The sequence below is a fragment of the Bos javanicus genome, chromosome 8 (genome assembly GCF_032452875.1).
Source record: "Bos javanicus breed banteng chromosome 8, ARS-OSU_banteng_1.0, whole genome shotgun sequence".
Classification (NCBI taxonomy): Eukaryota; Metazoa; Chordata; class Mammalia; order Artiodactyla; family Bovidae; genus Bos; species Bos javanicus.
Genome location: NC_083875.1, coordinates 94,979,029 through 95,001,157, shown reverse-complemented (window position 1 = coordinate 95,001,157; position 22,129 = coordinate 94,979,029). Strand labels below are relative to the sequence as shown.

Sequence of the window (22,129 nt, the reverse complement as noted above, 5' to 3'; positions counted from 1 at the left end):
TTTGAATTTCATGGCTGCAGTCACCATCTGCAGTGATTTTGGAGTCCCCCAAAATAAAGTCTGACACTGTTTCCACTGTTTCCCCATCTATTTCCCATGAAGTGATGGGACCAGATGCCATGATCTTTGTTTTCTGAATGTTAAGTTTTAAGCCAACTTTTTCACTCTCCTCTTTCACTTTCATCAAGAGGCTTTCTAGTTCCTCTTCATTTTCTGCCATAAGGGTGGTGTCATCTGCATATCTGAGGTTATTGATATTTCTCCCGGCAATCTTTATTCCAGCTTGTGCTTCTTCCAGTCCAGCATTTCTTGTGATGTACTCTGCATATAAGTTAAATAAGCAGGATGACAATATACAGCTTTGACGTACTCCTTTTCCTATTTGGAACCAGTCTGTGGTTCCATGTCCAGTTCTAACTGTTGCTTCCTGACCTGCAATAGGTTTCTCAAGAGGCAGGTCAGGTGGTCTGGTATTCCCATCTCTTTCAGAATCTTCCACAGTTTATTGTGATCCACACAGTCAAAGGCTTTGGCATAGTCAATAAAGCAGAAATAGATGTTTTTCTGGAACTCTCTTGCTTTTTTCATGATCCAGTGGATGTTGGCAATTTGATCTCTGGTTCCTCTGCCTTTTCTAAAACCAGCTTGAACATCTGGAAGTTCATGGTTCATGTATTGCTGAAGCCTGGCTTGGAGAATTTTGAGCATTACTTTCCTAGCGTGTGAGATGAGTGCAATTGTGCGATAGTTTGAGCATTCTTTGGCATTGCCTTTCTTTGGGATTGGAATGAAAACTGACCTTTTCCAGTCCTGTGGCCACTGCTGAGTTCCAGTGATTCCTAAAAATGAAAAATTTCTTTGGGAAAGAAAGGATGAAAGTGCAAGACTGAGAAAGAGACTGAAACAGAGAATAAAAAGTAACAGGAGGTGGGAGGAGCACATGTAGATCATATTAGAAAAAAATTAAGGAAAATTAGAGCTGGGACTAGTGAGGGAGAAAGAGTGGATGAGGTAAGGTAAAATAATGTATTAATCAGAATACACGTGGTTTTAAGCAATTAAAAAATCTATTCAAACTATTTATTAAAGGAAGTATATTAATTCAAGCAACGAGTAGTCTACTGAGTAGTCTGTACTTTTTAGACCCAACTTTCCAGGAGTTAATGATGCCATCAAGCATAGTCTATTTCCTTCCCTCAGCTTACTTTCCTCTTGGGTGATTTGATTATTAGTCTGACTCTTACATACTGACAAAGACGCAAATGAGAAAATCCAGGGTTACCTTAGAAAACGAGTGACTCTTTTATGATACTCAGACAACATTCCAGCAATGAAGACTGATTAACATGGCTTAGGTCACATGCTACCCTGAATAAATCACTGTGGCTAGGGAGGATGTTCATTTTTCATTGATCCAAACTGTGTTTCATGATTATCATTCAATCCAGATAGTGTGGTCTGGACTACCCAGCAAAATATGCATTGAGATTGGGAGGCAGTTGATTCTTTAACATGAAAAGAGGCATTCTTTGACAAGATGAGGGGATGCTGGATAGACAAAAAGAGCAAATACTTCAAGGAGACTAAGAAAGATGATGAAAAAGAGAAGAAAGAGAAGGGTATGAAAAGGAAGAAGAAATTGGGAAGAACACAGAGAGAGAGTGTTACAGAGAGTGAAAAATAGAGTGAGATACACAGAGAGACAGGTTCCCCAGGTGTCAAAGTGGTAAAGAATCCAGCTGCCAATACAGGAGGCACAAGAGATGTGGGTTTGATCTCTGAGCCGGGAAGATCCCCTGAAGTAGGAAATGGCAACCCAATCCAGTATTCTTGCCTGGAAAATTCCATTGGCAGTGGAACCTGGTGGGTTACAGTTCATAGAGTTGGACACAACTGAGTCCCTCCCCCAACACACACACACAAAGGGAGAGAGAGACAAACAGAGAGAATGCTATTCATCATTCTTTTATGGCCTGTGTGCAACCAAGAGCTATTGATGCCTATAACTAGAAAGACTGTTGAAAAGATATTATATGGAAAGGTTTACAAGGATATATCAGTCAGTTCAGTTGCTCAGTTGTGTCCAGCTCTTTGTGACCCCATGGAATGCAGCACGCCAGACTTCCCTGTCCATCACCAACTCCCAGAATTTGGTCAAACTTATGTCCATCAATTCGGTGATGCCATCCAACCATCTCATTCTCTGTCATCCCCTTCTCTTCCTGCCTTCAATCTTTCCCAGCATCAGGGTATTTTCCAAGGAGTCAGTTCTTCCCATCAGGTGGCCAAAGTATTGGAGCTTCACCTTCAGCATCAGTCCTTCCAATGAACATTCAGGACTGATTTCCTTTAGGAACGACTGGTTTGAACTCCTTGCAATCCAGGGGACTCTCAAGATTCTTCTCCAACACCACAGTTCAAAAGCATCAATTCTTCAGCACTCAGCTTTCTTTATGGATCAACTCTCACATCCATACATGACTACTGGAAAAACCATAGCTTTGACTAGATGGACCTTTGTTGGCAAAGTAATGTCTCTACATTTTAATATGCTGTCTAGGTTGGTCATAGCTTTTCTTCCAAGGAACAAGCATCTTTTAATTTCATGGATTCAGTCACCATCTGCAGTGATTTTGGAGCCCAAGAAAATAAAATCTCTCACTGTTTCCATTGTTACCCCCATCTATTTGCCATGAAGTGATGGGATTGGATGCCTGAAATGCAGTAGTTGGGTGCAGTATCAAAAATGACAGAATGATTTCTGTTCATTTCTAAGGTAAACCATTCAGTATCACGGTAATCCAAGTCTATGCCCCAACCAGTAATACCAAAGAAGCTGGAGTTGAATGGGCCTCTGAAGACAAGGATGTATACTGTTATGAAAATGAGAACTCTACATTAAAGAGCACATTAAGAGTGCTCTTATTTTACTAAGTTCTGCAGGTTCATCTCGGAATACCAAAGTATATCTTTTCCCCAAAGAATTCTTAAGCTCTTTCATATTTTCCATGAGTACAAGTGTCTACTCAAAATTTTATGCACAGCTTCTTTCACATCCTTATTTCTCAGGATGTGGATGATGGGGTTCAACATTGGGGTTACTGCTCCGTAAGACAGCCTAATGATCTCATCAGATGTCTTTGTGTCCTTTGACTTGGGTTTCATGTACATAAAGAGAGCTGAACAATAGAATAAAATGACTACAATCAGGTGGGCTGAACAGGTAGAAAAGCCCTTTTATCTCCCTTCTGCAGATTTAATTATCAGGATGGAAGAGAGGATGAAAACATAGGAGATAAAAATTAACACCTGGAACAAGATGGCAGAGGAATAGGTGGACATGGAATACATCTCTCTCCACGGATACATCAGGAATACACCTTTAGACACAGAAGTGAATGCAGAACACCAGCTAAGATTGGACAGGAGTACCTGACCAGTAGAAAATAATATATAGGCCCACACAAGATTCAATAGGATGAAGGAACTAGGGGTAAAAATGGGAATGTTAGTAGGACTTGACCTGCCTTCAGTGGATGGGGAAACTGAAGCAGGGTCCGATCCCCACACAGGGGCAATTGTCTGAGTCAGAGGAGAAACATTTAAGGATAAGAGAGAAACAGCTGATCTGTGGCAGCCTAAATGGAATGAAAATCAGACAGTCCTTGCTGCAGCCATACATACCCTGGATGGTGCAGTGGCTGGGAGCTGGAGTCTAGAGATTGTGGAGCAATCCCAGGGTGAGGGCTGCTGTTGACTAGAGAGAGACAGATAGAGGGGATGTGAGGGAGAAGATTGTGGTGGGGAATACCTGTGGAGGAAAGCCAGGCAGCCATGGAAACAAGGCGATTATGCTAAGTCGTGAGTGGGGGTGGAGCCATCACCATAGCCTCTCTCTCCTGACACACCAGCATTGGAGCTAAAAAATAGAGAGGCTGGCCCATAAAATAGAGAGGCTGCGCTGAACTACTGAGTAGGACCCCATCCAGGGTGCTATTTTAAGTGACTGATGCATTGATCTACAGAGAAGGACCCCAGGCAGGGGGTCCCTCTATGTGCCTGACACTTCAAGCAACAAAGGACCCCAGGCAAGGAAGTCCTCTAAGTGCTTGAACAGGTGGAGCTACAAAGAAAGACTGGCCAAAGAGGCCTTCTGATCACCAGCTACAGGAGGCTTGAAAAAAGACCCTGATACAATCTCAAAAACGACAGAAGGATCTCTGATTATTTCCAAGGAAAACCATTCAATATCACAGTAATCCAAGTCTATGCCCCGACCAGTAATGCTAAAGAAACCGAAGTTGAACCATTCTAAAAAGACCTACAAGACATTCTCGAACTAACACCCCAAAAGATGTGCTTTTCATTATAGGGAACTGGAATGCAAAAGTACGAAGTCAAGAAATACCTGGAGTAACAGGCAAATTTGGCCTTGGAGTACAGAATGAAGCAGGGCAAAGGCTAATAGAGTTTTACCAAGAGAATGCAGTAGTCATAGCAAACACCCTCTTCCAACAACACAAGAGAAGACTCTACACATGGACATCACCAGATGGTCAATACCAAAATCAGATTGATTATATTCTTTACAGCAAAGATGGAGAAGCTCTATACAGTCAGCAAAAACAAGACCAGGAGCTGACTGTGGCTGAGATCATGAACTCCTTATTGCCAAATTCAGACTGAAGTTGAAGAAAGTAGGGAAAACCACTAGACCATTCAGGTATGACCTAAATCAAATCCCTTATGTTTAGACAGTAGAAGTGAGAAATAGATTCGGGGAATTAGATCTGATAGAATGCTTGAAAAACTGTGGATGGAGGTTCCTGATATTATACAGGAGGCAGGGATCAAGAGCATCACCAAGAAAAAGAAATGCAAAAAGGCAAAGTGGTTGACTGAAGAGGCCTTACAAATAGCTGTAAAAGAAGAGAAGCAAAAAGCAAAGGAGAAAAGGAAAGAAATACCCATTTGAATGCAGAGTTCCAAAGAATAGCAAGGAGAGATAAGAAAGCCTTCCTCAGTGATCAGTGCAAAGAAATATAGGAAAAAAATAGAATGGGAAAGACTAGAGATCTCTTCAAGAAAAGTAGAGATACCAAGGGAACATTTTACGCAAAGGTGGGCTCAATAAAGGACAGAAATGTTGTGGACCTAACAGAAGCAGAAGATATTAAGAAGAGGTGGCAAGAATACACAGAAGAACTATACAAAAAAGATCATCACAACCCAGATAAACCCGATGGTGTGATCACTCACCTAGAGCCAGACATCCAGGAATGTGATGTCAAGTGGGCCTAAGGAAGCATCACTACGAACAAAGCTTTTGGAAGTGATGGAACCTAGTTGAGCTATTTCAAATGCTAAAAGATGATGCTGTGAAAGTGCTGCACTCAATATGCCAGCAAATTTGGAAAACTCAGCAGTGGCCACAGGACTGGAAAAGGTCAGTTTCCAATGCTCAAACTACCGCTCAACTGCACTCACCTCAGGCGCTAGCAAAGTAATGCTCAAAGTTCTCCAAGCCAGCCTTCAAGAGTATGTGAACCGTGAATTTCCAGATGTTCAAGCTGGTTTTAGAAAAGGCAGAGGAACCAGAGATCAAATTGCCAACATCCGCAGGATCATGGAAAAAGCAAGAGAGTTCCAGAAAAACATCTATTTCTGCTTTATTGACTATGCCAAAGCCTTTGGCTGTGTGGGTCACAACAAACTATGGAAAATTCTGAAAGAAATGGGAATACCAGACCACCTCACCTGCCTCTTGAGAAACCTGTATTCAGGTCAGGAATAAACAGTCAGAACTGGATATGGAAAAACAGACTGGTTCCAAATAGGGAAAGGAGTACGTCAAGGCTATATATTGTCACGCTTCTTATTTAACTTATACGCAGAATCAGATCAGATCAGATCAGTCGCTCAGTCGTGTCAGACTCTTTGCGACCCCATGAATCGCAGCACGCCGGGCCTCCCTGTCCATCACCAACTCCCGGAGTTCACTCAGACTCACGTCCATCGAGTCAATGATGCCATCCAGCCATCTCATCCTCTGTCGTCCCCTTCTCCTCCTGCCCCCAATCCCTCCCAGCATCAGAGTCTTTTCCAATGAGTCAACTCTTCACATGAGGTGGCCAAAGTACTGGAGTTTCAGCTTCAGCATCATTCCCTCCAAAGAAATCCCAGGGCTGATCTCCTTCAGAATGGACTTGTTGGATCTCCTTGCAGTCCAAGGGACTCTCAAGAGTCTTCTCCAACACCACAGTTCAAAAGCATCAATTCTTCAGCGTTCAGCCTTCTTCACAGTCCAACTCTCACATCCACACATGACCACAGGAAAAACCATAGCCTTGACTAGACGAACCTTTGTTGGCAAAGTAATGTCTCTGCTTTTGAATATGCTATCTAGGTTGGTCATAACCTTCCTTCCAAGGAGTAAGCGTCTTTTAATTTCATGGCTGCAGTCACCGTCTGTAGTGATTTTGGAGCCCAGAAAATCTATTTCCCATGACGTGGTGGGACCGGATGTGATGATCTTCATTTTCTGAATGTTGAGCTTTAAGCCAACTTTTTCACTCTCCACTTTCACTTTCATCAAGAGGCTTTAGCGTTCCTCTTCACTTTCTGCCATAAGGGTGGTGTCATCTGCATATCTGAGGTTATTGATATTTCTCCTGGCAATCTTGATTCCAGCTTGTGTTTCTTCCAGTCCAGCGTTTCTCATGATGTACTTTGCCTATAAGTTAAATAAACAGGGTGACAATATACAGCCTTGACGAACTCCCTTTCCTATTTGGAACTAGTCTGTTGTTCCATGTCCAGTTCTAACTGTTGCTTCCTGACCTGCATACAAATTTCTCAAGAGGCAGATCAGGTGGTCTGGTATTCCCATCTCTTTCAGAATTTTCCACATCATGAGAAATGCTGGGCTGGAGGAAGCACAAGGTGGAATCAAGATTGCCAGGAGAAATATCAGTAACCTCAGATATGCAGATGACACCATTCTTATGGAAGAAAGTGAAGAAGAACTAAAGAGCTTCTTGAATAAAGTGAAAGAGGACAGTGAAAAAGTTGGCTTAAAACTCAACATTCAGAAAACTAAGATAATCACATCCAGTCCCATCACTTCATGGCAAATAGATGGGGAAACATTGGAAACAGTGACAGACTTTACCCTTTAGGGCCCCAAAATCACTGCAGATGATGGTTGCAGCCATGAAATTAAAAGACACTTGCCCCTTGGAAGAAAAGTTATGGCCAACCTTGACAGCATATTCAAAAGCAGAGACATTACTTTGCCAACAAAGGTCCGTCTAGTCAAGGCTATGGTTTCTCCAGTAGTCATATATGGATGTGAGATTTGGACTATAAAGAAAGCTGAGTGCCGAAGAGTTGATGCTTTTGAACATTGTTGTTGAAGAAGACTCTTTATAGTCCTTTGGACCACAAGGAGATCCAATCAGTCCATCCTAAAGGAAATCAGTCCTGAATACTCATTGGAAGGACTGATGCTGAAGCATAAACTCTAATGCTTTGGCCACATGATGGGAAGAACCAACTCATTTGAAAAGACCCTTTTTGGGGGCCGGCGTGAGGACCACCACCCGTGGCAAAGGTCATGAGGAAGGAGGCTTGACATACGCAAAGGCAGGATTGAGCCTCAGGAGTCCCCCTGGAAATTCTCGAGCATCTACCCCCAAAACCAGAGCCTGCCTACTGTACTACTTTGTGCTCTCACCTACACCTCTGACTTTATGGGGGGCTGTCCCCCACCACCTCTTTCATAGAAGGAGTTAACTTAGAGCTCCAGTTAATAATAATTCCTGGGCCTGACAGGAGTGTTCCAAACTTACAAACTCCTCTGAAGGTTCTCTAGCCTGCCTGACAGGCTTGTCTGGCCACAAGCCTCCCAACCGTGAGAGGCACGAGATGCTTTAAACCTTCTAAAAACAGGTTCTTTAGAGAAGTTAGAAAACTATTAGCATAAGTATAGTGGGCTGATTAGAAATTGTGTTCGTGAAGGGTTTTTCATTTGTTGAGCCAATGTTTACTGCTAAGTCTCCACATCCCCTGCCCTTACACACATTAATGAATACATAGAAGAAATAAGTATTAACCTTTGATATAAATCACGTTAGACCTTAGGCTAAGCAAATTCTTTCCTTAATTAAAACCCACTACACCCTCACCCTATAGAAATGTAACCTTATCTGGTACCTTCGGAAGGTGGCGTCTGTTTCAAAAATAATCACCCCTGGAGAAATAAGTGTTCTGGTTGACTAACCACTGTCACAAGGAGAGGGTCATAAATTGTCAGCAGGCCCCTCTGGCCAGAAGATGATGTAACACCCCTAAGACCTCTGTATACATTTGTATGAAGCACCTGACTTAATAAAAGTCAGGACTGCTGACCCTGCGTGACTTTTGTATAACATCTCAGTGTATAAAAACAGACCCTGGAAAAATAAAAAATGGGATCAGTTCCTCGAAAGACTGGTCTCCCCATGTCGCTCTCTCTCTCAAACTCTGGCTGAGTTTCCATCTGAAGAGCGGAGCCAGCCAAGCTTACTAATTATGCCTGGCCTTCTAAGATCCAACCGGGAAGGCCTCTGTGTCTCCTCTCCTTCGGGAGAATGGAAGGACGCCTGCGGCTTACGTAAGTGGTGCAAGCTTCTTGTCTTGAAGTTTTATTGGTTTCCCATGTAAACCAAGCTACTCAGCCTCTTTTTTCCACTGAATTTTCCTGCTGAGCTATCCTCATTCTATTACTCTTTATATCTCTAATTAATATCTAATTAAAGCCAGTGTATTTGCCGAAGCTGTCTCTCCTTCTAATTTCCCTGGATCCACCAAGGCTGGACCCTGGCAGACCCTGATTCTGGGAAAGATTGAAGGTGGCAGGAGAAGGGGAAGAGAGAGGATGAGATGGTTGGATGGCATCATCAACTCTATGGATATGAGTTTGAGCAAGCTCCAAAGTTGGTGATGGACTAGGAAGCCTGGCATGCTGCAGTCCAAAGGGTCGTAAAGAGTTGGACATGACTGTGTGACTGAATTGAACTGAACCAAGTGCCATAACTCCTGTGGCAGTGGCAGTCTGTCTCCCTGCCCACTTAGCACTGCCAGGGCCCCTGCAAGACAAGCAGTTGTGCTACCTTCACATTCAACTCTCACTGGAGCAGAGCTGCCACAGGCAAAAAAGTCTTGCTTCTGTGTGCATAGGGTTGCTTCCTTAGTGTCCGACTCACTGTGACTCTGTGGATGGTGGCCTGCCAGGCCTCTCTGCAGGGAAGAGAGTTCTCCAGGCAAGAATACTGAAGCGTATTGGCCAATACTGGTTGCCATACCCTTCTAGGGTGCTATATTTCCTGCTGCCCTAGCTGCCAACTCCCCTGAGTACCTGGTGCTTCCAGAACCCCTGCGACTCAAGCAGCTGCACCACCTCCACACCTGGCCTCACATGGGCAAACCCAAGTCCTCTAGCACAGCCTCAGGAGCAAACCCCAGTGAACAACCCATATCCAGAGGTGGAAATAAAATCACAATTTAAACCCAGGGGCAGTGTGACTAAGGAAGAAGACCCAAAACCCTCCTACCAGCTGTACAGCTACAGATCAAATCTATATGATCAACTAGGCATACTCTGTGTCTATGGAACATATAAAAGGTCATTGAAAGCTCTCACAAAAGAAAACACACTAGTTCTGATAGCTGTGGACCTTGGAGGCAAGAACATAGAGGAGTAGGAACAGATTAGCATCTGAGCTGCCCTCACAGCAGGTCCAGAGATCAGCACAGTGTTGGAGGGCATCCTTTCTTCACATCCTAGGGAAGTGAAGTGGACTGTGACTTCCAGAGAGGGAAAGGGCTCTGACAACAGTGACTCAAGAAAAACATTTTTTATTCTTATGTTTTGACTTGTTCTGTAGATTCTATGGATTTTTTTTTCCCCCTTTTTCTTCCTTTTCCCCCCTCTGTTGTAATTGTTGATTTTTTTTGGCACTATGAAATATAACTAAGCTTTTGAGCTTTTTTTTTCTTCTCTTTTTTCTCTCAGTCATATTTTCTATTGTTATTATAAACCTCTGCCTCTATACTGGGCTTTTGCGATTCTGAGGAGGTTTTTTTTTTCCCTCTCTCACTTTTTTTAATTTTAATTTTTTAAATCTATTATTATTTTTTACATTTATTCCTTTGTTTGCTTTTCCTATTGTTCTTTTTCCCTTGAAGTTAATCTTTAATGTATATAAATCTTTATTTACTTCTATTTAACTTTGGATATCTATTCTTACTTTCTTTTTTTTTTTTTCCTCTTTAGTCTCAACATATTTGTTAGTTTTATTTTCATTGCTTTATTCCCCACTGGGCACCTTGCTTTGGTTTTGTTTTCCAGCTTGTGCTTTAGTTAGTTCTGTTCTGGTAGACATAATCTTTGGTTCCCTTTGTTCACCAGGTCAATCTATTGTACTTTATTTTTGTTGGACTGTTTTTATTTTGCTTATGGGTGTATATGTACATGTATATGAATGAGAAATAAAAAGATTTACAGACAGACAAAAGCTGAGAGAATTCAGCACCACCAAACCAGCTCTTCACAAATGCTAAAGGATCTTCTCTAGACAGGAAACACAGAAAAGGTTTATAAACTCAAACCCAAAACAACAAAGTAAATGGTAACAGGAGATACTTATCAATAATTACCTTAAATGCAAATAGGTTGAATGCCTAAACCAAAAGATAAAGACTGGCTGAATGGATACAAACACAAGACCCCTATACATGCTGTTTAAAAGAGACCCATCTCAAACCAAGGGCCACATACAGACTGAAAGTGAAGGGCTGGAAAAAGATATTTCATGCAAATGGAGACAAAAAGAAAGCAGGAGTAGCAATACGTATATCAGATAAAATAGACTTTGCAATAAAGGCCTTGAAAAGAGACAAAGAAGGACACTACATAATGATCAAAGGATCAATCCAAGAAGATGTAACAATTATAAATATATATGCACCCAACATAGGAGCACTGCAATATGGAAGGCAAATACTAACAAGTATGAAAGCGGAAATTAACAGTAACACAATAATAGTGGGAGACTTTAGTACACCACTTACCCCTATGGATTGATCAACCAAACAGAAAAGTACCAAGGAAACACAAACTTTAAATGATACAATGGACCAGTTGTCGGGAGCCACGTTAGGCATTGCTGACAAAATGGAGGCACGATCCCCAACCCCCTCTCCTCATTCTGCAGGCACGGATCCCGGGATGAAGGATTTAAGCCTTGTAATTCTGACTTGTCTTTTCCTCTCCTTGGCTGAGTTGACTGAAAAGGAATATTAAGGTGCTTATTGTTCTTGAGAGGAGCATGAGAAGGCACAAAGCCTTCTGCAGCATTGCTCAGAAAATAATTCATAAAGTTAATCATTGACATTTGTTCAAGGACTTTTACAAAAGAGTGTTCCAGGATTAGCACATAGGCTGTAGCTTGAGGCCATGGGAGGGATTGATATCTGAAGCCTATTTGTGAGGAGAATGTTTATGGCAAAGAAGTTTACTGAATTTAGGGCTTAGAAATAATTAAAATAGTTAGAAGTTAAAGATTTAAGGAATGTTGTAAAGTTAGCATATTTTACTATCGCTTCTAGAAGTTAGGAATTTTTTAGAGACACTATAGCTAGAAGCCTTTTTAAGAGATAGTGAGCTCAGGATGTTAGGGGCAAACAGGACTTAGGAAGATAAGTAGTAAACTGAGGAATGTAGCATGAGTTACAATGTAATCACAAGTTAACTTAGATTACACATTAGACACATTAGAGGAGGTAGATAATAGATGATAAGGCTGGGCCGGAGAGAATCCCTGAAGCAGGAACTCTGAAGAGCAACTATGATTTATGGAGATAATAAATCTGGGAAAGCGGGAATTGAAAATGTCAAACCTCTGGCCTAATGTTTTTGTAAAAGTATAAAAGAGAATCTTAAACTTGGAATAAATAGGCAGTCCATAGAAAACTGAGAGGCTGTCTCATTTCTCTCGCCGACACCGTCCATCTCTTCAGGTTGAATCCCTGGTTGCTGGAGTTGGACTCCGGCAACCAGTTAGACCTAGTTGATATCTATAGGACATTTCATCCCAAAACAATGAATTTTACCTTTTAGTGCACATAGAACATTCTCCATATAGATCACATCCTGGGCCATATATCTAGTCTTGGTAAATCCAAAAAAATTGAAATCATTTCAAGCATCGTTTCTGATCACAATGAGGTAAGATTAGATGTCAACTACAGGGGAAAAGAATCTATTAAAAATGCAAACATATGGAGGCTAAACAACATGCTTCTGAATAATCAACAAATCATGGAAGGAATCAAAAAGGAAATCAAAATATGTATAGATACAAATGAAAAGGAAAACACGACAATGCAAAACCTATGGGATTCAGGAAAAGCAGTGCTAAGGGGAAGGTTCATAGAAATACAAGCTTACCTAAGAAATTAGAGAAAAATCAAATAAATAACCTAACCAGACACCTAGGCAACCAGAAAAAAAGAAGAAATGAAGAACCTCAGGATTAGTAGAAGGAAAGAAATCACAAAAATTCGGGCAGAAGTAAATGAGAACAAAACAAAGGAGACTATAGCAAAAATCAACAAAACTAAAAGCTGGTTCTTTGAGAAGATAAATAAAATAGATAAGCCATTAGCCAGATTCATCAAGAAAAAAGACAGAAGAATCAAATAAAAAATTAGAAATTAAAATGGAGAGATCACAACAGATAACACAAAAATACATAGAATCATGAGACTACTAACAGCAATTATATGACAACGAAATGGACAACTTAGAAGAAATGGACGAATTCTTAGAAAAGTATAACCTTCTAAAACTGAGCCAGAAAGAAATAGAAAATCTTAACAGACCCATCACAAGCATGGAAATCAAAAGAGTAAACAAAAATCTTCCAATAAACAAAAACCCAGGACCAGATGTCTTCTTAGGTGAATACTACCAAAAATTTAGAGACGAGCTAATACCTATCCTACTCAAACTCTTCCAGAAAATTGCAGAGGAAGGTAAACTCCCAAACTCATTCTATGAGGCCACCAACACCCTAATACCAAAACCAGACAAAGATGCCACACACAAAAAGGAAAGCTACAGAGGTGGCAAGAATACACAGAAGAACTGTACAAAAAAGATCTTCACAAACCAGATAATCAAGATGATATGATCACTAACACCTAGAACAGACATCCTGGAATGTGAAATCAAGTGGGCCTTACGAAGCATCACTGTGAACAAAGCTAGTGGAGGTGATGGATTTCCAGTTGAGCTATTTCAAATCCTAAAAGAGGATGCCATGAAAATGCTGCACTCAATATGTCAGCAAATTTGGAAAATTCAACAGTGGCCACAGGACTGGAAAAGGTCAGTTTTCATTCCAATCCCAAAGAAAGGCAATGCCAAAGAATACTCAAACTACCACACAATTGCACTCATCTCACACACTAGCAAAGTAATGCTCAAAATTCTCCAAGCCAGGCTTCAGCAATACATGAACCATGAACTTCCAGATGTTTAAGCTGGATTTAAGAAAAGGCAGAGGAATCAGAGATCAAATTGCCAACATCTGCTGGATCATGGAAAAAGCAAGAGAGTTCTAGAAAAACATATATTTCTGCTTTATTGACTAGGCCAAAGCCTTTGACTGTGTCGATCACAATAAACTGTGGAAAATTCTGAAAGAGACGGACATACCAGACCACTTGACCTGCCTCTTGAGAAACCTGTATGCAGGTCAGGAAGCAACAGTTAGAACCGGACTTGGGACACAGAATGGTTCCAAATAGGGAAAGGAGTACATCAAAGCTGTATATTGTCACCCTGCTTATTTAACTTCTATGCAGAGTATATCATGAGAAACACTGGGGTGGAGGAAGCACAAGGTGGAATCAAGATTGCCAGGAGAAATACCAATAACCTTAGATATGCATATGACACCACCCTTATGTCAAAAAGTAAAGAATAACTAAAGAGCCTCTTGATGAAAATGAAGGGGAGAGTGAAAATTTTGGCTTAAAGCTCAACATTCAGAAAACTAAGATCATGGCATCCAGTCCCATCACTTCATGGCAAATAGGTGGGGAAACAGTGGAGATAGTGGCTGACTTTATATTTTTGGGCTCCAAAATTACTGCAGATGGTCATTGTAGCCATGAAATTAAAAGACACTTACTCCTTGGAAGGAAAGTTATGACCAATCTATACAGCACATTAAAAAGCAGAGATATTACTTTGCCAACAAAGGTCTGTCTAGTAAAGGCTATGGTTTTTCCAGTAGTCATGTATGTATGTGACAGTTGGACTGTGAAGAAAGCTGAGCACCAAAGAATTGATGCTTTTGAACTGTGGTATTGGAGAAGACTCTTGAGAGTCCCTTGGACTGCAAGGAGATCCAACGAGTCCATCCTAAAGGAGATCAGTCCTGGGTGTTCATTGGAAGGACTGATGTTGAAGCTGAAACTCCAATACTTTGGCCACCTGATGTGAAGAGCTGACTCATTTGAAAAGACCCTGATGTTTGGAAAGATTGAGGGTAGGAGGAGAAGGGAACGACAGACGATGAGATGGTTGGATGGCATCACCAAGTCAATGGACATGGGTTTGGGTGATCTCCAGCAGTTGGTGATGTACAGGGAAGCCTGGTGTGCTGCAATCATGGGGTTGCAAAGAGTCGGACACAACTGAGCTACTGAACTGAAATGAAGAGGCCAATATCACTGATGAACATAGATGGAAAAATCCTCAACAAAATTCTGTCAAACATAATCCAGCAACATATTAAAAAAATCATACATCCTGACCAAGTGAACTTTATCCCAGAGATGCAAGGATTCTTCAATATTCACCAATCAATCAATGTGACACACCACATTAACAAATTGAAAGATAAAAACTGTGTGGTTATCTCAATAGATGCAGAAAAGCCTGTGACAAAATTCAACAAGCATTTATGATAAAAACTTTCCATAAAGCATGCATAGAAAGAACACACCTCAACATAATAAAAGCCATATACAATAAACCCACAGCAAACATTATCCTCAATGGCGAGAAATTGAAAGCATTTTTGCTAAAGTTAGGAACAAGACAAGGGTGCCCACTCTCACCATTACTTTTCAACATAGTTTTGGAAATTTTAGCTACAGCAAATAGAAAAGAAAAAGAAAAAAAGGAACCCAGATTGGAAAGAAGTAAAACTCTCACTCTTTGCAAATGACATAATCCTCTACATAGAAAACCCTAAAGACACCACCAGAAAATTACTAGAGCTAATCAAAGAATATAGCTAAGTTGTAGGATATAAAATTAATACACAGAAATCCCTTGCATTCCTATACACTAACAATGAGAAAACATAAAGAGAAATTAACATAAAAACATAAGAGAAATTCATCACTGAGATGAAAAGAATAAAATATTTAGGAATAAATCTACCTAAAGAAACAAAAGACCTATATATAGAAAACTATAAAACACTGATGAAAGAAATCAAAGATGACACAAATGGATGGAGAAATATACCATGTTCATGGTTTGGAAGAATCAATACAATGAAAATGAGTATTCTACTCAAAGCAATCTATAGATTCAACACAAGCCCTATCAAGCTACCAACAGTATTCTTAACAGAACTAGAACAAATAATTTCACAATTTGTATGGAAATACAAAAAAACTTTAATAGCCAAAGCAATCTTGAGAAAGAAGAATGAAACTGGAGGAATCAACTTGCTTGACTTCAGACTATACTACAAAGCTACAGTCATCAAGACAGTATGGTACCAGCACAAAGACAGAAATATAAATCAATGGAACAAAATAGGAAGCCCAGAGATAAATCCACACACCTCTGGACACCTTATCTTTGACAAAGGAGGCAAGGATATACAAAGGAGAAAATACAATCTCTTTAACAAATGGTGCTGGAAAAACTGGTCAACCACCTATAAAAGAATGAAACTAGAACACTTTCTAACATCATACACAAAAAGAAACTCAAAATGGATTAAAGATCTAAATGTAAGACCAGAAACTATAAACTCCCAGAGGAAAACATAGGCAAACCACTCTCTGACATAAATCACACCAAGATTCTCTATGACCCACCTCCCAGAGTAATGGTTATAAAAGCACAAATAAACATATGAGACCTAATTAAACTTAAAAGCTTTTGCACAACGAAGGAAACTACAAGCAAGATGAAAAGACAACCTTCAGAATGGGAGAAAATAATACCAAATGAAGCAGGTGACAAAGAATTAATCTCCAAAATATACAAGCAGCTCATGCAGCTCAATACCAGAAATAAATGACCCAATCAAAAACTGGACCAAAGAACTAAACAGACATTTCTGCAAAGAAGACATACAGATGGCTAACAAACACAGGAAAAGATGCTCAACATCATTCATTATCAGAGAAATGCAAATCAAAACCACAGTGAGGTACTATCTCAAGCGGGTCAGAATGGCTGCTATAAAAAAGTCTACAGACAATAAATGCTCGAGAGGGTACAGACAAAAGGGAACCCTCTTACACTGTTGGTGGGAATACAAACTACTACGACCACTATGGAGAGCAATGTGGAGATTCCTTAAAAAATGGAAAATAGAACTGCCATATGACCCAGCAATCCTACTGCTGGGCATACACAATGAGGAAACTAGAATTGAAAGAGACACTTGTACCCCAATGTTAAGCACAGCACTGTTTCCAATAGCTAGGACATGGAAGCAACTTAGATGTCCATCAGCAGACGAATGGATAAGAAAGTTCTAATACATATAAACAATGGAATATTAGTCAGCTATTAAAAAACACATTTGAATCAGTTCTAATGGGGTGGATGAAACTGGAGCCTATTATACAGAGTGAAGTAAGTCAGAAAGAAAAACACCAGTAAAGTACAATAATGCATATATATGACATTTAGAAAGATTTTAACAACAATCCTAAACGCAAGACAGCAAAAGAGACACAGATATAAAAAGAGATTTTTGGACTCTGGGAGAAGCCGAAGGTGGGATAATTTGAGAGAATAGCATTGAAATATGTATATTACCGTATGTGAAATAGATCACCAGTCCAAATTTGATGCATAAAACAGGCCACTTAAAGCTGGTGCACTGGAACAACCCAGAGGGATAGGATGGGGAAGGAGATAGGAGGGGTGATCGGGATGGGATACACAGGTACATCCATGGCTGATTCGTGTCAGTGTATGGCAAAACCCACTACAATATTGTAAAGTAATTAACCTATAATTAAAATAAATAAAGTATTATTTTTTTAAAATGAAACAATAGTTAGAACTGGACGTGGAATAACAGACTGGTTCCAAATTGGGAAAGGAGTATATCAAGGCTGTATATTGTTACTCTGCCTATTTAACTTATATCCAGAGTACATCATGAGAAATGCTGGACTGGATGAAGCACAAGGTGGAATTAATACTGCCAGGAGAAATATCAATAAGCTCAGATATGCAGATGACACCACCCTTACGGCAGAAAGTGAAGAAGAACTAAAGAGCCTCTTGATGAAAGTGAGAGAGTAGAGTGAAAAAGTTGGTTTAAAACTCAACATTCAGAAAACGAAGATCATGGCATCTGGTCCCATCACTTCATGGCAAATAGATGGGGAAAGAATGGAAACAGTGAGAGACTTTATATTTTTGGGCTCCAAAATCACTGCAGATGGTGACTGCAGCCATGGAATTAAAAGACACTTGCTCCTTGGAAGAAAAGGTGTAACCAACTTAGACAGCATATTAAAAAGTAGAGACATTACTTTGCCTGCAAAGGTCCATCTAGTCAAAGATATGGTTTTTCAAGCAGCCATGTATAGATATGAGAGTTGGACTATGAAGAAAGCTGAGTGCCGAAGAATTGATGCTTTTGAACAGTGGCATTGGAAAAGACTATGAGTCCCTTGGACTGCAAGAAGATGAAACCAGTCCATTCTAAAGGAAATCAGTCCTGAATAGTCATTGGAAGGACTGATGCTGAAGCTGAAACTTTAATACTTTGGCCACCTGATGTGAAGAACTGACTCATTAGAAAAGAGCCTGATGCTGGGAAACATTGAAGGCAGAAGAAGGGGAAGACAGAGGATGAGATGGTTGGATGCCTTCACCGACTGGATGGACATGAATTTGAGCAAGCTCCGGGAGTTGGTGAAGGACAGGGAAGCCTAGTGTGCTGCAGTCCATGATGCCACAAAGAATCTGACATGACTGAGCGACTGAACTGAACTGATATAATTATTGCCATTTTAAACCTTGTTTATAGTTGAGTTCTTAGTTCTTCCTTGTGTATTTCTTCTTTTTTCTGATTTTCTTTTTGTAATTTTAAAGGTTTTCTTTCATATTATGCATTAGTTACTTTTATGGTTTGTTTGTTTTTGTGAATTATTATTATTTATTATTATATATATTATATATATTATTATATATATTTTGTGAATTATTAATATTTATTATTATAATAAAACATATATTATTATATGTTTTGTTTGTGGTTACCATAGTTTTAAGTATGTTAACCCATAACTCTATCTGCTTGCATTAGCCTAATAGTCATATAAGTTGAAACATATTCTGAAAGATCTACATTTTTAATTCTCTCCCCCAAATTTTGTGATGTTCTATTGTACATGTGCATGTGTACTCCTGTTGCTGTGTGTTTTAGTTATTATAAATGTTTTTTTAAATCTATATGTTAGCCTGTTAAAATGATCTTCAGTCTTTTCATACATTTACCTTTCCTATTGTGATTTCCCCTTATTTCCTTCTTTAGATTCAGGAAATTTTCAGCCATCATTTCTATAAATACATTTTTAATCCCTTTTTTCTCTCTTCTCTTTCTGGAGCCTATTATGCACAGGTTGGTACACTTCATATTATATTATCTTGTATGTTGTACAGTGAATTATGTGTTCCAGATAATTTATTCACTTTGCATTATTTAGTCTTTTTTCATTGCTTCTAGATTGATTTTTATCTCAACAGTTAAATTGTTTAATTTTGATTGATTCCTCTGTATAGTTTCTGCTACCTTGCTAGAGTGATCTGTGTTTCTGTTGATAAACTTTCTTGATTCTGTTAGCACTTTTTTTAATTTCCTTTTTAAACTCAGGGTCTACTGGATTGGTGATGTGTGTTTCATTATGTGTTCTTTCAAGGCATTTCTCTTGTTCTTTTAATTGACAGTAGTTTCTCTTCTCTTTCGTTTTTCTTAATTATCTCTGTTTCTATGAAATGAGTGGAAACAGTAATCTGCTGTGGTCTTGAAAGGTGTTTTTATGTAGGAGCATCCTTAAGTAGATTATGTGAGTCCAATATTTTTGATGCAATTGCCACTTTGGGTATGGATGTAAGCCATGTTTTTTTCTGAGTGTGCTGAATGTTATCCACTTGATAGAAGGGGTATAATTGATATTGTGGTGTCCAGAGCCTGCACTGGGTTTTGGATGTGTCCTCCTCTTTGCTTTAAAGCTATCACAGCCCGATTGGAGGCAGGGCCCCTCTTAGCTTAATAGTTGTTACAGGCTTATTGGAGGCAGGGTTTGCTCCCCAGTTGTTGAAGTAATAGTAATGAGTATCTGGTTCTATTTGGCTCTGTTGCACTTAAGTGTGTACTCCATCCAAAAGGAGATGAGCACTGAATCAGATGAGGCCCATGTGGGCACAGTGAACCTATTCACTGCTGGTGCAGGTGTCTGGAACCATCCTAAGGTCATATCCCTTGCTCTTTTGTGTTTGTCCCTGATCTAGTGCTAGGTGGTTTGGGGAAATGAAGTGCTGTGGCTGTAGGAATCAAGATGGTTGTGCAACCCTACAGTTTATTCACTGACAGTGCACTCTGAGGTTCAGTCTGGACCATATCTGAAGCTCTCCAGATGTCCCCTTTCAGCTAGATAAGTCTTCTCCCAGGGTTGGCCTGACCAAAATTCAGTGCCTAGCCACCATGCATACCAGCAGTTGCATGTATTTTGAGTTGGGAAGTGCAAGGAGGTGGCAGCCACCAGTAACAATCTCTCTCTGTCCTGATTTCTAGCCAGCCAGCACATCCTGCCTGGTTATGTGGGGATATTTCCTGTAACTTTGGTTGTATAAGAGATCTTCTGCCAGTTTCCAGTTGGTTTTCTGTGAGAATTGTTCCACATGTAGACGTATTTTTGATGTGTCTGTATGAGTAGGTGAGCTTCACATTCTCCTACTATACCACCTTGATCCTCCCACTATACCACCTTGATCCTCCCTGAGTAGTAATAGATCCTTTGTATATTCTCTGTCCCACTATAACCTACCAGTATACCATAATTTCTATAAATGTTTTTAGGTCTATTAAGAGTCCACTGAATAGGATACTTGTTGTTTAGTTGATGGATTTATTGAATTTTGCTAATTGAACTGAATGTAGAATGTACCATTGGAGAGATATGTTTGTTATGCTAAGGTGAATGAAAAGATAAAACAACTGAAAATAAAGTCATAGGCAAAAAAAAAAAAGAGAGAGAGAGGAGAGATTGTTGAGAAAATGAGAGGTTCAGTCCTACTAAATAGAAGAAGTGGATTTTTGCTGGCTGCCAGATGTAATTTGACTTTATGTGTTAATTGGAAGGCTTTATGATACTTCTGAGAAGAAAACCATTCAGAAGTGATGTTCAAGATATATTTGTTTTACTCAAAGATCACAAACCCCAGGGTACAGAAAATCAATATGCTGTAGTAAGGAATGGAAAAGCAAAGACAAATAAGCTTTGTATCTTACTCTTGAGTAATGTTGAATCACATGGAAGAGAATGAGGTAATGAAGCTATTATATGTTATGATAAAACCTATTTTAAAGCTAAAAACAGTAAAATCACAGACAAATGTAGGTTATGGTATAGTAGGAGGATGTGGAGCTCACTTCAAACAAAACCTTGTGTGCACCAGGACGCAGAGACCCCACAGAGACTTAGCCAGACCTGCCTTTGAGTGTTTGAGTATCTCCTGCAGATACATGGGTCAGCAGTGGCCCCACCTCAAGATAGTGTAGTAGGAGGATGTGGAGCCCACCTCAAACAAAAGCTTGTGTGCACCAGGACCCAGAGGCCCTACAGAGACTGAGCCAGACCTGCCTTTGAGAGTGTGAGTATCTCCTGTGGAGACACAGGTCAGCAGTGGCCTGTAGCAGGGGCAGGGGCTCTGGGTGCAGCTACCTGGGTCACACAGCCTGTGGCATAAGCCCTCTTGGAGGAGATCACCATTAACCCTACCATAGAGCCACCAAGCAGATGACCCACAAACTGCAGAACAATTATACCAAATATTTCTCACACTGTTAAGAAAGTTCTAGGACCCACAACAGATTTCCCAACCTGAGGATCTAGCAAAGGGACTAAGAACCCCCAGGGAATTTGACTTTGGAGGCCAGTGGAATTTGATCACAGAACTTACACAGGACTGGGGAAATAGACTCTTGGAGGGCACAGAGAAAGTCTTGTATGCACTAGGACCCAGGAGAAAGTAACAGTGACCCCACAAAAGACTGACCCAGATTTGTCTGTGAGTGTCCAGGAGTCTCTGGTGGAGGCGTGGGTCGACAGTGGCCTGCTGTAGGGTCAGGGGCACTGAATGCAGCACTGCTTGCATACGACCTTTTAAAGGAGGTCACCATTATCTTCATTACCCACACCATAGTTTGGTCTCAGGTCAAACAACAGGGAGGGAACAGAGCCCCGCCCATCAACAGAAAATTGGATTAAAGATTTACTGAGCATGGCCCTCCCATCAGAAGGAGACCCAGTTTCCCCTACAGTCAGTCTCTCCCTTCAGGAAGTTTCATAAAGCTCTTATACTTATCTATCAGAGGGCAGACAGACTGAAAACCACAATGACAGAAAACTAACCAAACTGATCACATGAACCACAGCCTTGTCTAACTCAATGAAAGTATGAGTCATGCCATGTAGGGCCACCCAACATGGACAGGTCATGGTGGAGAGTTCAGACAAAACATGGTCCATTGGAGAAGGGAATGGCAAACCACTTCAGTATTCTTGCCTTGAGAACCCC

At 40.3% G+C, this 22,129-nt stretch overlaps 1 protein-coding gene across 1 annotated transcript in view; it reads right to left on the bottom strand.

The window, feature by feature from the left end:
• Positions 1-2,971: 2,971 nt before the first annotated feature.
• Positions 2,972-22,129, bottom strand: part of LOC133253107 (olfactory receptor 13D1-like) — a 79,319-nt gene continuing 60,161 nt past the window's right edge. Inside the window, exon 2 of the mRNA XM_061426383.1 lies at positions 2,972-3,234. Within this exon, the coding sequence (XP_061282367.1) occupies positions 2,998-3,234 (237 nt within the window). The 3' untranslated portion in view covers positions 2,972-2,997. The remainder of the gene's footprint in view (positions 3,235-22,129) is intronic.